General features: G+C 33.7%; 1 protein-coding gene across 1 annotated transcript; it reads left to right on the top strand.

Annotated features, from left to right (window-relative positions):
* Window positions 1–9,772: 9,772 nt before the first annotated feature.
* LOC137939451 (snakin-2-like) lies at window positions 9,773–10,720 on the top strand. The gene is made up of 3 exons (XM_068784716.1): window positions 9,773–9,916; window positions 10,040–10,082; window positions 10,346–10,720. The coding sequence occupies exons 1-3, from the start codon at window positions 9,824–9,826 to the stop codon at window positions 10,525–10,527; spliced, it is 318 nt and encodes a 105-aa protein (XP_068640817.1). The 5' UTR covers window positions 9,773–9,823; the 3' UTR covers window positions 10,528–10,720.
* The last annotated feature ends 2,338 nt before the right edge of the window (window positions 10,721–13,058 follow it).

The following is a 13,058-nucleotide window of genomic DNA, read 5'->3' as shown; positions in this document are numbered from 1 at the left end:
TCAACTCCCCCCCGTCAACACACTTATCCTACGTATCGCCATATCATGATATCTGATCTTCATTTGATACCATGTTAGATTTAGGATCCCATGATATTTGTAGCAAACAAACTAGATTAAGGGTGAAGAGAGTAAGGAGAGAGAGAGAGAAGAAGTGAACGCGTGAAAGGAGAGTAGGAGAGGTTGGCTAACAGAAAGACAATGAGAGAGGAGGATTAGGTTAGGTAACGTGCCTAATCTTCCGTCTCAATGGGTATTTATAATAATGAAAAATTAAATAATAAAGGAGAAAAAAAGACAAAAATCAACGATAATTCACATTATGCCATTATAACTCGAGCTTATCTTCCAACAAGAAGTATAGACATGCTTGGGTGTTATTGATGTTATTATCCTATGATCTTTGTCCCTTACTCACTTTTACTAGGGTGAAGGGTATACTAATAATTTTTGTATTATTGACATATATAAATAAAACTTAAGGGGGAGGGTTATGACACAATTCCATAACCCTAATCCTTCTTCTTCTTTTCCTCAATGTACTCAACTCTTCTCTCCCTCCTTCTCTTGGTCATCCCCTTCTTTCCTTCGTTCTTCTTCTCCTTCTTCCTTCTCTCTTTCGTTACCTTAAAGTTGAAGACCTTAAAGGCTATGGAATCATAAAAATCAAAATCATATCAGAGCAATGATTTCAAGATTTTATGCTTGCTATTGCTCAGTTGAGTACAAGGTGTCAAAAATTCAATATGGTGGTCTTGATAGATCAGCCGATTGTGGAAGTCAGATAAGTTTTTTTTTTTGGTTATTGACACATAATCTTTGGAAGCCGTGATTATTCGCTATTGGCATGCATATAATCCATATTTTTTTGCTAGTCCTTCATGATCCAACACATGGTAGTGACTACTCACTCGGTTTCTATTATTGATGCAACATATTTCGATTTTGGGTTCATGTTATTGTTATGATTCCATTAGCTTCTCTGGTCTCCTCTTTTCAATAAAACCTTGGTAATGTATGGCTTGTTGATGATATTAAGCTTTGCAAACTACTGGATGAAGTTTTTTCATATACCTATTTGAAGTGTAGGAATATCGAATGTTGAATTGTTAGAATTCTGTTTCTTCTTGATCCTTCATTGTATGCATTTTTTTTTTTTTTTTTGTTGTGCTTCAAAGATCTAGATGAACTCCGACAGATTGAGTTTCATTTTTTGAAGCTTCTCTAAATTTGCTAGAATATCGAATGTTGAATTGCTGAAATTCTGTTTCTTCTTGATACTTCGTTGCATGCAAAAAATAAAATAAAATTGTGCTTTAGAGATCTTGATGAACTCCAGCAAATTGAGTTTCTTTTTCTGAAGCTTCTCTAAATTTGGCATCTTGGTATGATATCTCTTCTCTTTGGGAACAAATCCACATTCAAAGGTGTTGTTAATTAAGGCAAGATATATCATTAGATTTTTTTGGTTTTAATCAACAAAATCTAGAAAGTATCCCAAATAAAATATTTTGAGAATTCTATTTCCAAAAAATTCCTATGATAAACTGAGATCTCTATCAAGCTAAAGATATATCATTAGATTTTTTTGGTTTTAATCAACAAAATCTAGAAAGTATCCCAAATAAAATATTTTGAGAATTCTATTTCCAAAAAAAATCCTATGATAAACTGACATCTCTATCAAGCTAAAGATACTTCCCATTCTAAGATATGCACTTACAAAAATAAGACTCATCTTTCTTTTGCTGCTACTCGATATGAGGAAAGTATGTACAAAATGCTCTTGCCTTTTGCCTCTTGACTTAAGCTTGGTTTCAAAACTTGTTCTAGTTTTGTAATTATATATCTAGGATGCCAATCATTGTAGTAGTAAGGTGGATCATATTCAGAAATAGGAAACGTACCATATTCTGTCACTGACCACTAATCAATTGGTTTAATGTGGCTAGAGCTCGATTTCTTGCTCTTGGTCTGGTGTATGGATCAATCACTGGCGTGGAAGCAACATTCATTACTAGTCTATTCACCCTTCTGTTTTTTAGAAATCCTTGCAGCAGCCCTCAGGTCCAACACTCAGCACTTAGTTCAGTTTTTTTTTTTTTTTTAGAAGTTAAAGTATCTTTTCTTGGTTTAGCAGCACTCAATTGTTTTTTTCTTTCATCTGCTTGGTTGAACTCGTCTGAGAAACCCATCATTGCTACAAGATATCATATCTTCTTATTGCAACTACACTTGTGTCTCAAAGATGTGTATATGCTCTCTAGAAGTTACAACAATAGTATTTATTCTCTTTGAGATACTACTCTCATTGCCACGGGAGTACTACTTGGGCCTTGGCTCATTAAAGTAGTTGCTATTGTGTCTCTCTAATTGAGACATTATTATCGAAGAAAAAAAATCCTCGGTTGACTACCCTGGGTTCATTGTTTGTTAATTGTTGTCAGCTTGATATAACTTAAAGGATTTAGTTGGTTCAAAGAGTTCAGATCTACAATTTCTTTTAAGAACGCCAATGGCAAGAAGGTTGTCTTTGTAGAGGAGTTTGAATTACTCCAGAAAATAAAGCATATGATGGTGTCTACCCGCATGAAGACTATTTATGAAGAGGAATTTGAATTACTTCAGAAAATAAAGCACATGATGACTCCTGCCAAACAAGGCTTTTTCTCCCCCTATTGCCGCTACGATGGACATTTCAATGATTAACCATAGCATAGCATAGCATAATGATTAACCATAGAAACAAAAGGTCTTATGCAATGAGGGACTATAGCATAATGATTTTTTGAATACCCAATAAATGGAAACTTCAATGATTTAGGATCAAGTTTGGTTTTTAATGGCAAGAGGTTATGAATAAAACACACACCCAAAAACTCGAGTAGGAATAGGAAAGGGGTGTTGTGTGAGTAAAAGGGAAGATAACATGGTCTTATGACTAAGAACATTTGATGGCATGCGGTTAATCAAATAGCAAGTGGTCAACACAACATATGACTAATAAAATTGAGAACATTCATAGACTATAAAAAGGAACGAGCAACCTCTAATTAATGTTTATTTTCTCTCAATTATACCATTTTGTTGAGATGTGTAAGGACATGAAGTTTGATTAACCATGCCTTTTTGGTGACAAAATTATTGAAACTGAGAGGAAATATATTCTTTGGCATTATCAAAACAAAGGACCTGAATTTTATTATCGAATTGAGTTTCAACCATATATTAAAAAAATTCAAAAATAGTAAAGACTTTAGATCGATTTTCATTAAAAATGACCAAGTGACCTGAGTACAACCATCCACAAATATAAAAAAGGTATTTTCATTGGGTAATACTAGGAACCTATACTAGTCCCCATATATCCGAATGAATTAAGGAAAAATGACTCAAATTAACTTTCTCATATCTAGAAGGAAATGATCTTCAATGATGCTTACTTAACTCAAAAACCTTACATGGTAAATTTGAAATTGACTTTTAGGAAGAAACTAACGATTGTAATGTACTCGAGGAAGAATGCCCCAGTCGATTGTGCCACTGAAAACATGATTTGATGAAGTTTGCATTGTTAAAATTAGGCTTGCATCCAAGAAATAGAAACCTCCTTTTTCATGGCTACCACCAATTTGGTTTGGTTGTCTTGAAAAACATAATAAGAAGGGTGAAAAGTGACAAAGCAATTTAATTTCTTGGTAATTTGACTCGCAAACATGAAATTGAGTCCCAAATAAAACATCTAACAAAGGAAATTTTGGAGAAGGAAAGGAAGAGGCAATTCCTTGTACTTTGGTGTGTGAGCCATCGACAATAAAACAAAATGGTCACCAGGACACAGGGATATGGAAGATAAAATACCTTATTTTCAGTAAAATGTTCTTAGACACATGAGTTAATAATCCAAGAAGAAGAGTGGGAGCACGAAAAATAAAAAGACATGCATGTACGAGTAGTGGCAATAGCGGTTGGGGGGGTGCCTGACCTAGAAGCCAACATATTGATTTTCTACAAAAAACTTCATAATCTTTCTCAATAAAGGTTCTAGAATTTGCTGGTGGAAAGGAACTGGTTTTTTCAATTTTTTGTAATGCCAAACACTTTATTCATGTTGGTGAATTTACCATGTAGCTTCCAACATCTCTCAACCTAGTGATTGTTCAACCAACAATAGTCGGGGGTGGGGGGGTGTTAGTCAACATTGAAGTTGAAGTTGAAGTTAGACTTCAAATTCAAGGCAATGATTTGATTCAACTTCAACTCTTCTTTGGGTATTAGTGTAGACGAGTTCAAGTGCATTAGAAAACAGATTTCACTGTTAGTGTCCTAAAATAAAAAATATGATGTAAATAAGAGAATGAATAACTTTTATAATATATATAAATAGAACATATACCTAAAAAATAATTAACCAAGATAAACATGATTATTGCACTAATAAGTAATTTAATGTAGTATTAAAATATATTAATATACTAAATACTATATTATATTAATTAATTATTATAGTTTATTATAAAATAATATAATAATTACGTGTGACTATAAAATAATATACTAATTAATTATATTAATTAATGATTACAATTTATTATAAAATAATATACTAATTAATGAAATACTATATTATATTAATTAATGAAATTATTAAAATAATGTTGGTTTAATTTTTCCTAACTTAGGAAAAATTAAATCAACTGCATCGTCTTCCTCATGGAGTCGATAATGGCAGGGAGACAATGGCGACGGAGGCGGCGCTCCGATGGTATGTCGAGAGGGAGAAGAGAGGGAGGCCGAGAAGCTCTACGATGGAGCGGCAATAGGTAACTGTGATAGAGGCTCAGTGATGGCGGCTCTACGACGAAGGCCGAGAGGGAGAAAAAAAATTTTCGGGGGAGGAAGGCCGAGAGGGAGAAGAGAGCGCCAGAGAGAAAAAAAAATTCGTCGGGGGAGGGAACAACGCGTCTCGAGGGACACTTCAATTGGATGATTCGAAAAATTGGGTTGAATCACGATTCCATGATTTTAGCCTGAGACGATCACCTACATTTTTCAGATATTGCTAACGCTCATTTACCACTAACGGCCTAATCGAATGAACTACGTAATATGCATGAACTTCATTTCAACTTCATTGTTGACTAACCCCTCTTAGGAACAAATTTGAGGCATAGGTGGGTTTTTAGTGTTTGAAGAATCCCTTGAAGACTCACCAGTACTTTTACCTCTACCTCTACCTCAACCCCTTCTTTGGGAAATTTGACCCCTACCTTTACTAACCATGACTGATGTCTTATAAAGTTCAATTTTTTGCTTAGTGTGCATGGCAGGAATCCAAAGCATTGTAGCACCTGTGTCATTAAATCAGGGCTTTGCAAACGAACTTAGAATTTGGATTTTGGCAACATTTAGGTATGATGGTAGACTAGCAAAACAAGTAACTCCAACTAATTCTTCTGTATGTCATTCTTGAACAACAATGTCAATAAAATAAGATTTAGAACATTTCCACAATTGCAAGAATCTTCTAAAATGGTCAAAGCATTCATAAAAAAAAAACTTTTGATTGCCTCATATTGTACATGGCCTGAAAAAACATCATATAGCCTTCAAAGGACGTTAATACTAGAATAAATCTTGAGGCATGTATCCCATATGTTTTTGGCAATTTCAAGGTGGATCACTTTATTCAACGACAAACTCTTCCATTTTCTCAATCAATCAATTACACAAAAAATTGTCTTCTTTAAGCTATTTTTATAGCTAGCATCATCTTCATTCAATGAATGAGGTGCTTTATGAAGTGTTCATCTAAGTCATGAGTGATTAAAAATCTTTTGACAGATTGAACCAATCTAAATCATTTGTGACACATTTCAAAGGAATTGTAGTGATTCTTAAGAAATCAGTTTTCCCAAATTCATGGAAAGAGGATGAGTGCTCAGGCATGAGTAGTGTAACAATCAAAATTCTAAAACTTCTAAGAACTCACTCTCACTAATGAAGGAAGCAACACAAAGAAACTTCAAAGAATAAGACTTAAATCAATATACTTGCATGTAATAGTTAGATAAAGAAAAATACGCAGAATTCGAATTCTCTATGGTAGCACATAAGAGCATGATTTTGACTTCTAAAAAACTTGATATCAATGCCAAAACATATTTAAGAGGATGACTCAATCAATTAGACAAAGAAGGAAGCCTCTTATAAGCACCAGAAAAATAAACAATGACTGAATTGCGTGAATCCCTACCTCTTATATGCACTAGAAAAAGAAACAATGGCTGAATTGCATGAAAACCTAAATTAGGATTTTAATTTTTGCATGAGGTGCAATGGCTCAGAAATTATAAAACTTTAAGGGGAATAACTCAAGAGGAGTGTTCAGAAATTCTATGCTCATTGCATAGTATAGATCTGGCCTCTTTTGAGAAGAATTTTCAGAATTTAAAAAAAAACAAGGAACTCAAGGAAAGATTCTAAAAACACATGGATTATGAATACTTATCTGCTTTAAGAAATTTCTCAACAAAACACTCTAAGCATTAGCTGAATCACATATTTTTCTTGCTTCCTTGCATGGCATATCAGTTAAATTCCTTTAAATTGCATGGAAAATTTTGAGCGGCTTCAAATTGAAACCCTAGAATCTTTACTCTGATACCATATTGAATTCTAGGGTTTCATAGTGTTATGGGACATCCTGGTTATGGGCTTGAATTAAGTACCTATGTCTTCCGCTCCTAACAGGCCGGTCTTTTGGGTAGTATTGGCTATGTGCTTAACATTTGGTATCAGAGCCGACCCTCGGTCGCGAGTTCGATTCCCGCCAACGCTGCAGAGGCTGGATTTAAATACTGGTAGGTCGTAGGATAAAAACCCGGGTCAGGCCAGTGTCACTGCATCGCGCGCAAAGGCTGGATTAAAATACAGGTAGGTCGTAGGATAAAAACCCGGGTCGGGCCTGTGTCGTTGCGCCGTCGTGGTCGTCGGCTTGCGAAGGGGGGGTGTGATGTTATGGGACATCCTGGTTATGGGCCTGAGTTAAGTACCTATGTCTTCCGCTCCTAACAGGCGGTCTTTTGGGTAGTATTGGCTAGGTGCTTAACACATAGTCTTAAGGTAATTAGATGAGAAAAAGAAGAAGAGAGAAGGAAAGAGAAGAATAAGAGAGAAGAGAGCAAGCTAGGGTGTGAGACTATAACAATGAAGACAAGAGAGAAGGAGAACTTGAGGGCATATTGAGTTAGAATGGAGACAATCTTCTCTCTAGCATATATTTATTTTATGAAATTAGTTTCAAATTACAAATGTGCCCTCAGGGCTAACAACTAACTCAAGGTAACACACCATGGTTTTACTATTTTTTATATGGATAATGCATCCATTGTAAATCACATTGATATCCTGTTTTATAAGAAAAATTACAATTAATGAAAATCAATTTATCTCTATGTCACCATTTATACCTTGCCTGTTCTATTATCTTTTTTTACTACTGACAAAAAGGAGTAGAAAATCCTAGCATAAATTAAGGGGGAGAGTAAGCATAAATTAAACGGGAATAAGTTGGAAAGAAATACCACGCATGCATACATTAAGGGAAAGTATATTAAACATGAATATACACAATAAGAGGACCTTTCATTTTTCATAGGCTAAGTTTTGTCATCATTAAAAAGGGGGAGATTGTTGATTTTTTTGTAAAAGAGAAATTCTATTGAATTTTACTCACTTTTTTTCTTTTTTTCCTTTTTTTTAATTTCTATTTTCCTTCCTGGTCTTTTTGTCCTTTATGTTTGGAATTTTTTGTTCCATATAACTTTATCTTGGTATAAAATTCTTATATATATATTTCCAATATTATAATCTTAGATTTACACTAAACCAATGTTATAAAATCTAGACCAAACCAATTGAATTGGGTTTAATCACACTGGATCCATCTTCTAGGTTAACATTATACAAGAATAAATATGAGTCAAATCCAAATCAATTTGGCAAAATATGTTGGTTCAATTAGTGAACCGACTTACACAGTGGATCATCTAAGTTAGGTTGGACCAACATTTTAATTTAACCATTGAATTTAAGTTGAATGACTTAAAATATAATTTCTTCTTATTCAACATCTTTTCTTGTTTCATGCTTTCATATTTGAAATTTATTTGAAATTATTATTTAATTATTTTTAATTGTAACACCAGAGGTAATGATATTATTGTAAGTATGATGAATTAAATAACAATCTTGTAAGTGTGGAGATTTTTTTAAAGGAGACAAGGGTTGGATGCAATCAAAATTATTTGGACTTGAATGTAACCTCCTTTTTTTTAAGTACAAGTATCAATTTTTTTTTCTTAAATATGACTAAAATATTAATTTTTCCCCTAAGGTCCTAAAAAGGACAACATTGGTATCTAAGAATCTCTCTTTCATTTATCTTTTTTACATTTGAAAGGCTAAACCCAAATTGAAAAGCTAAACCTCTCTCTCTTTCTCTCTCTCTATTCCTCCAACATGTCACCTCAGGTCACCAACCTTGTTATAAAAGAAAAGCTTACCTGTAACCAAAACTTTAAACCAGAATAAAGCTTGATTGTCTTTGAAAGGGAGTGACCCTAGCCTCAGTATTTTAGTTTATTGAAGATGCTTTGAACACAGTGAAGGAAAGCAAACTTCCAGTAACTAAAATTGCAAAAAAAAACTACTTGAACCTTCTCTGTGATTCTTCAATCATGTTCATATCATAAAAAATAATTCAACAAGAATCGAAAATTAGAAAAATCATATACTTATTTCTTAATGAGATAACCAGATAAGCATAAAAAAGAGAAAGAGATAACCATGAGGAACAAGAACGCGTCCCATTTTCCCATGGATTGACAGAAGACAACTGCATAAGATATAAAAAAGGAAAATTAAGGGTCATTGTAGTTCGTTGAAGAGGACTGAAATAAGTGGAGAAGAAGCATCGATTCTGTGTAGAGAATAATAATGTAAGCTGGCCAAAAAAAGATAGTTCCAGAGAGGAACCAGTTGTCTTCCACACCGAGGAAGACTCTACTGAAAGTGAGAGAATATGAATCACCAAAATCTTTCCTCACCAAACTCCAGAAGCTATCCTATTACTTGCGACAACAAGGACGGTTGTCGCCTCGTCTTTTACTATTCTATCTTTCCACGTGTGGGCAGTCGGCTTTCTGTCTTCTCCACTCGGCTTCTTCATGTCCATGAGCTCCACTCTGAAATCAATATTTATTATCAGTGTTTGGTTCAATTCATGAAGACGGAACAGAGGTAGATGGTGCTGGTTTTTGGCCCCGGATTATCTCGAAACTGTTTGTAACTAAAAAATCGTAAATATTTATTGGTGACATGAGCATTACTGTTCTCGATTCCCGAATCAGAACCAGTTATTGGTTCAGAAGCTCCAAATTTCGAAATCTCGGCTTTTGACAGCTTATTGCGAAGAAGACCCTGATTAAAAGAATCAGAGCCAACTCTGGGTTTGAGATCGAATGAATCAGACACGTCAGTGGTGATTATCTACTGCTGTGAAAGAAGGAGAATGGAAGAAAGAAACTTGGTTGTCGGTTCATTGCCTTTCTCTCTCTCTCTCTCCTCGATCAGTGAATGTTCCAAAGTCGACCTACCCTCGAAGCCAACACGCGTTTTCGTATGCTCTTCCTTTCCTCTCTCTCCTTTTTCTCTCTCCCCTATAAATTCTGCTGCCCTCCTTTCGTTTTTGTCAAACCTGGTATCTTGTTACAGCGGAGAACATTAGTCTCGTCTTTCTTCTGCTTCGTCTTCTGGTTTAATGGCTCTCTTTAAAGCTCTTCTTGCTTCCCTTTTGTTGTTTCTCCTGGCTGCTCATCTCGTGGATGCTCGTACTGTATTGGAAGAACACACGGTACATATATCTTTATGAGATCTGACCACCCTTAAACCTGTGCTTGCCTCCTCTGTGTTTGAAATCGTTGTTTCAAATTTCAAAGTTTTTATTCACGTATGAATTTGTCGATATATGTTGCAGTTGGCGACAAATGAAGCAGGAGGTTATCCCTCTCAGAAAATCAGTAAGACTCCATTTTTTTTTTCTTTCATAATTCCAGAGAGATTGGTCGAAAAATGGTCAAATCAATCCTCCCAGAATCATTAACTGGTCAAATCAATCAATAAACTACGATCCTTAAATGAATGGTGATAATTAATAGGTGACTCCTTTCTTTTTCTGAAAGTCCAAACTCAGTAAAGATTGATTGCGAAGGAGTATTAATTATTGTTGAGGATGAAATGCTTGAATGATTTGTAGTTTCTGATGCTGTTGGTGTTTGTTCAGACTGCGGAGCAGCCTGCGCGGCGAGGTGCCGTTTAGTGTCGAGGCCGAACCGGTGCCTGAGGGCCTGCGGGACGTGCTGCGGCAGGTGCAACTGCGTGCCGCCGGGGACTTACGGCAACCGGGAGCAGTGCCCCTGCTATGCCAGTCTAACCACTCGAGGGAACAAGCCCAAGTGCCCATGAGCCAGATAAGAAGAGTTCGATTTGTTAGTTCTATATAATAGCCATGTGGTTGATCCTCTGCTATTTCAAGGAAAGGATTAATGGAATCTTTCTGTATAGAAATATGGGTTCTATTTACTTTCTTAAATGTGCTTTGGAGGGACAAATGCCCAATAAGTTGAGATAAATAAAGGCTGTGTGTATATAAGCTGTATGGTACATAATGTTTGATTAATGAAAATTTTACTGTATTATCCAATTTTTTTAAATAATATCACAAATACCCAACTTTGACCGGTTAACTTCATATGTGTATAGTTAAAAGTGATACGTAAACTTTGACTGACATGGTGCCATATCATCGTACGACATCAACACCCGAAGAGTCAAACAACATGTCACCAACTACGTCATTGGTAAGCCATGTATCTTCCCTGTAGGATATCGTGTCATTCCTTTTAAGTTGAGAACTAAAAAATTGTTAGAGCTATTGGGCTAAGAATCACGAGTGAGCATTCCTTTTAAGCTGGGGAGTGAAACTTGTTTCGAGGAAGAAGAGGAAGAAGAGTTTGCCTGTATGCATGAGATTTATAGAAACGACTTTCTTTCGCAATTAATCGAACTATCTAATTAACGAAATCATGTGAAGATTGTACTAAAGATAAGATACCCTTCTTCTACTTCTAACTGAAAAGGAAGGATCTTCTTGGTTCTTTTATTGCATAGAGGATGATCCTTTTCTCATGCTTCATCATTTTTATAAAAGCACAATGATAGATGTAATTAGGTAAAAAAAATTAATTGAGTAGCTACTTAAATATGTTATATATGAGTTGAATGTTTAATTATTGATCTATTGTTTGGTTGTTCTTATTATTGTTATTAATACTTATTGAATCTATTTTTTGAATTGGTTAAGAATTTTTATTTTCATGAATTTTAATTAATTATTGAATCTATTTATTATTTATTATATAATTTAGATTAACTTAATTACTATATAATTATTGAACTATTAATATTTATTAATCTTATTTTTATTTATTATTATATACTAGATATTATTTTTTACTAATTTTAAAATAAAATATCAAAATTTCTAAATAAAAAGCTCTCTTGTACTTAAACTTTTGGGATAACTAATGGATCGAGCTTGTAAAGCCCCAAATTAATCTCCAAAAATGATTTCAAAATTGAAATACTTTAAAAAAATAATGTGGTCACTATGGTATTGGTGAGCTACTCAGTTGCAATAAGGTGGAACATCCTTTTAAAAATCAAGTTCTAATGTTCTAAGATAGACATATAAGGTTTAAGGACTTTTTATCTTCTAGCAAAATCTGCCAAATACTCCATTAAAAATCACAAAAAAATACTTAAAATTTACACATTTGACGTTCGTGAGATCTTGTTATTTATTTATTAATTTACTTTGATAGAAATAAGTGGGAGAGAGAGAAACTAACCGAGAACAGGGGAGAGAGACTGAGGGAAGAGAAATTTTAAATGATTGTTAGTTCATCTTAAATAAAAACCAAAAATACGTCATGAATTTGTGGAATGCTTAATTATATATTATCATTTATTAAATTTATGACTATTTTTAAATTTTTAGTTCTTTTATTTTAATATTTTTGAATTATTTAATATGTCATTTATTTATTACTATTTTAATAATTTATTCATATAATAATTATATTCAATAATTAGTATTAAATAACACAAATTATTAAATCATTTAGATTATGTGATGGACCAAATTAATTTGTAATTTTATGATTATTACCTTTTGATATTATTATTTATTAAATTATATTATTAATCAATGGTTTTAAAATATAATTGTTAATAAAGATGGTTATATGGAATCTAAGGCGAGCATCATGAAGAACAAGTCTCATAAGTTGAATCAACTCAAAGAAAAAAGAAAAAGTGATCTCCTACTTGGACCACATGAAGGAGGAGTGATCATGTTTAGAAGAGAGATATCAATATCCAATATTTCCAAAGAGAGATATCAATATCAGAAGATCCAATATTTCCACAGAGAGATATCAATATCGGAAGATCCAATATTTTCAAAGAGAGATATCAATATTAGAAGACTCAAAAGGTCATGTTGGAAGTATGTTGCTTGCAAAAATTCGAATTTTAAACTCCTTCCTTAAAGATAAGTATATGCGTTTCAATTTTGGTTATTTTCCCTTGGAATACATAAATTCTAGGCTCCAAAATTTATTTTTGTAGTTGTATGTCTCATCAACTTACAAACATGCACATCATAGTCATTTCTTCTCTATCAAAATCTTTTTTTTCATGTACCATATAGCAATCATGCATAAAAAAAAAATTCTTTTTTTCTCTCTAGTCATTACCTTCATTTGTGTGCCACAAATTCGTTCCTATGTTGACAAAAAATTCTTCCAAATTCCATCTTCAATAAACCTTTTTGCTGGACAAAATTGACTTGTCTCCGACATGAAACCATAAATTAGGGTTTGAGGGTATTTATATATTTCAGTGCTCCACCATGCTCGTAAGCACTCTCTTCC

This window comes from Aristolochia californica, unplaced genomic scaffold (genome assembly GCF_029961685.1).
Source record: "Aristolochia californica isolate CCGP_79_NKW_82.1479 unplaced genomic scaffold, dmAriCali1.0.hap1 SCAF_8, whole genome shotgun sequence".
NCBI lineage: Eukaryota > Viridiplantae > Streptophyta > Magnoliopsida > Piperales > Aristolochiaceae > Aristolochia > Aristolochia californica.
Note: the sequence above shows the minus strand (reverse complement) of the source record. Positions and strands in the feature narration are given on the sequence as shown.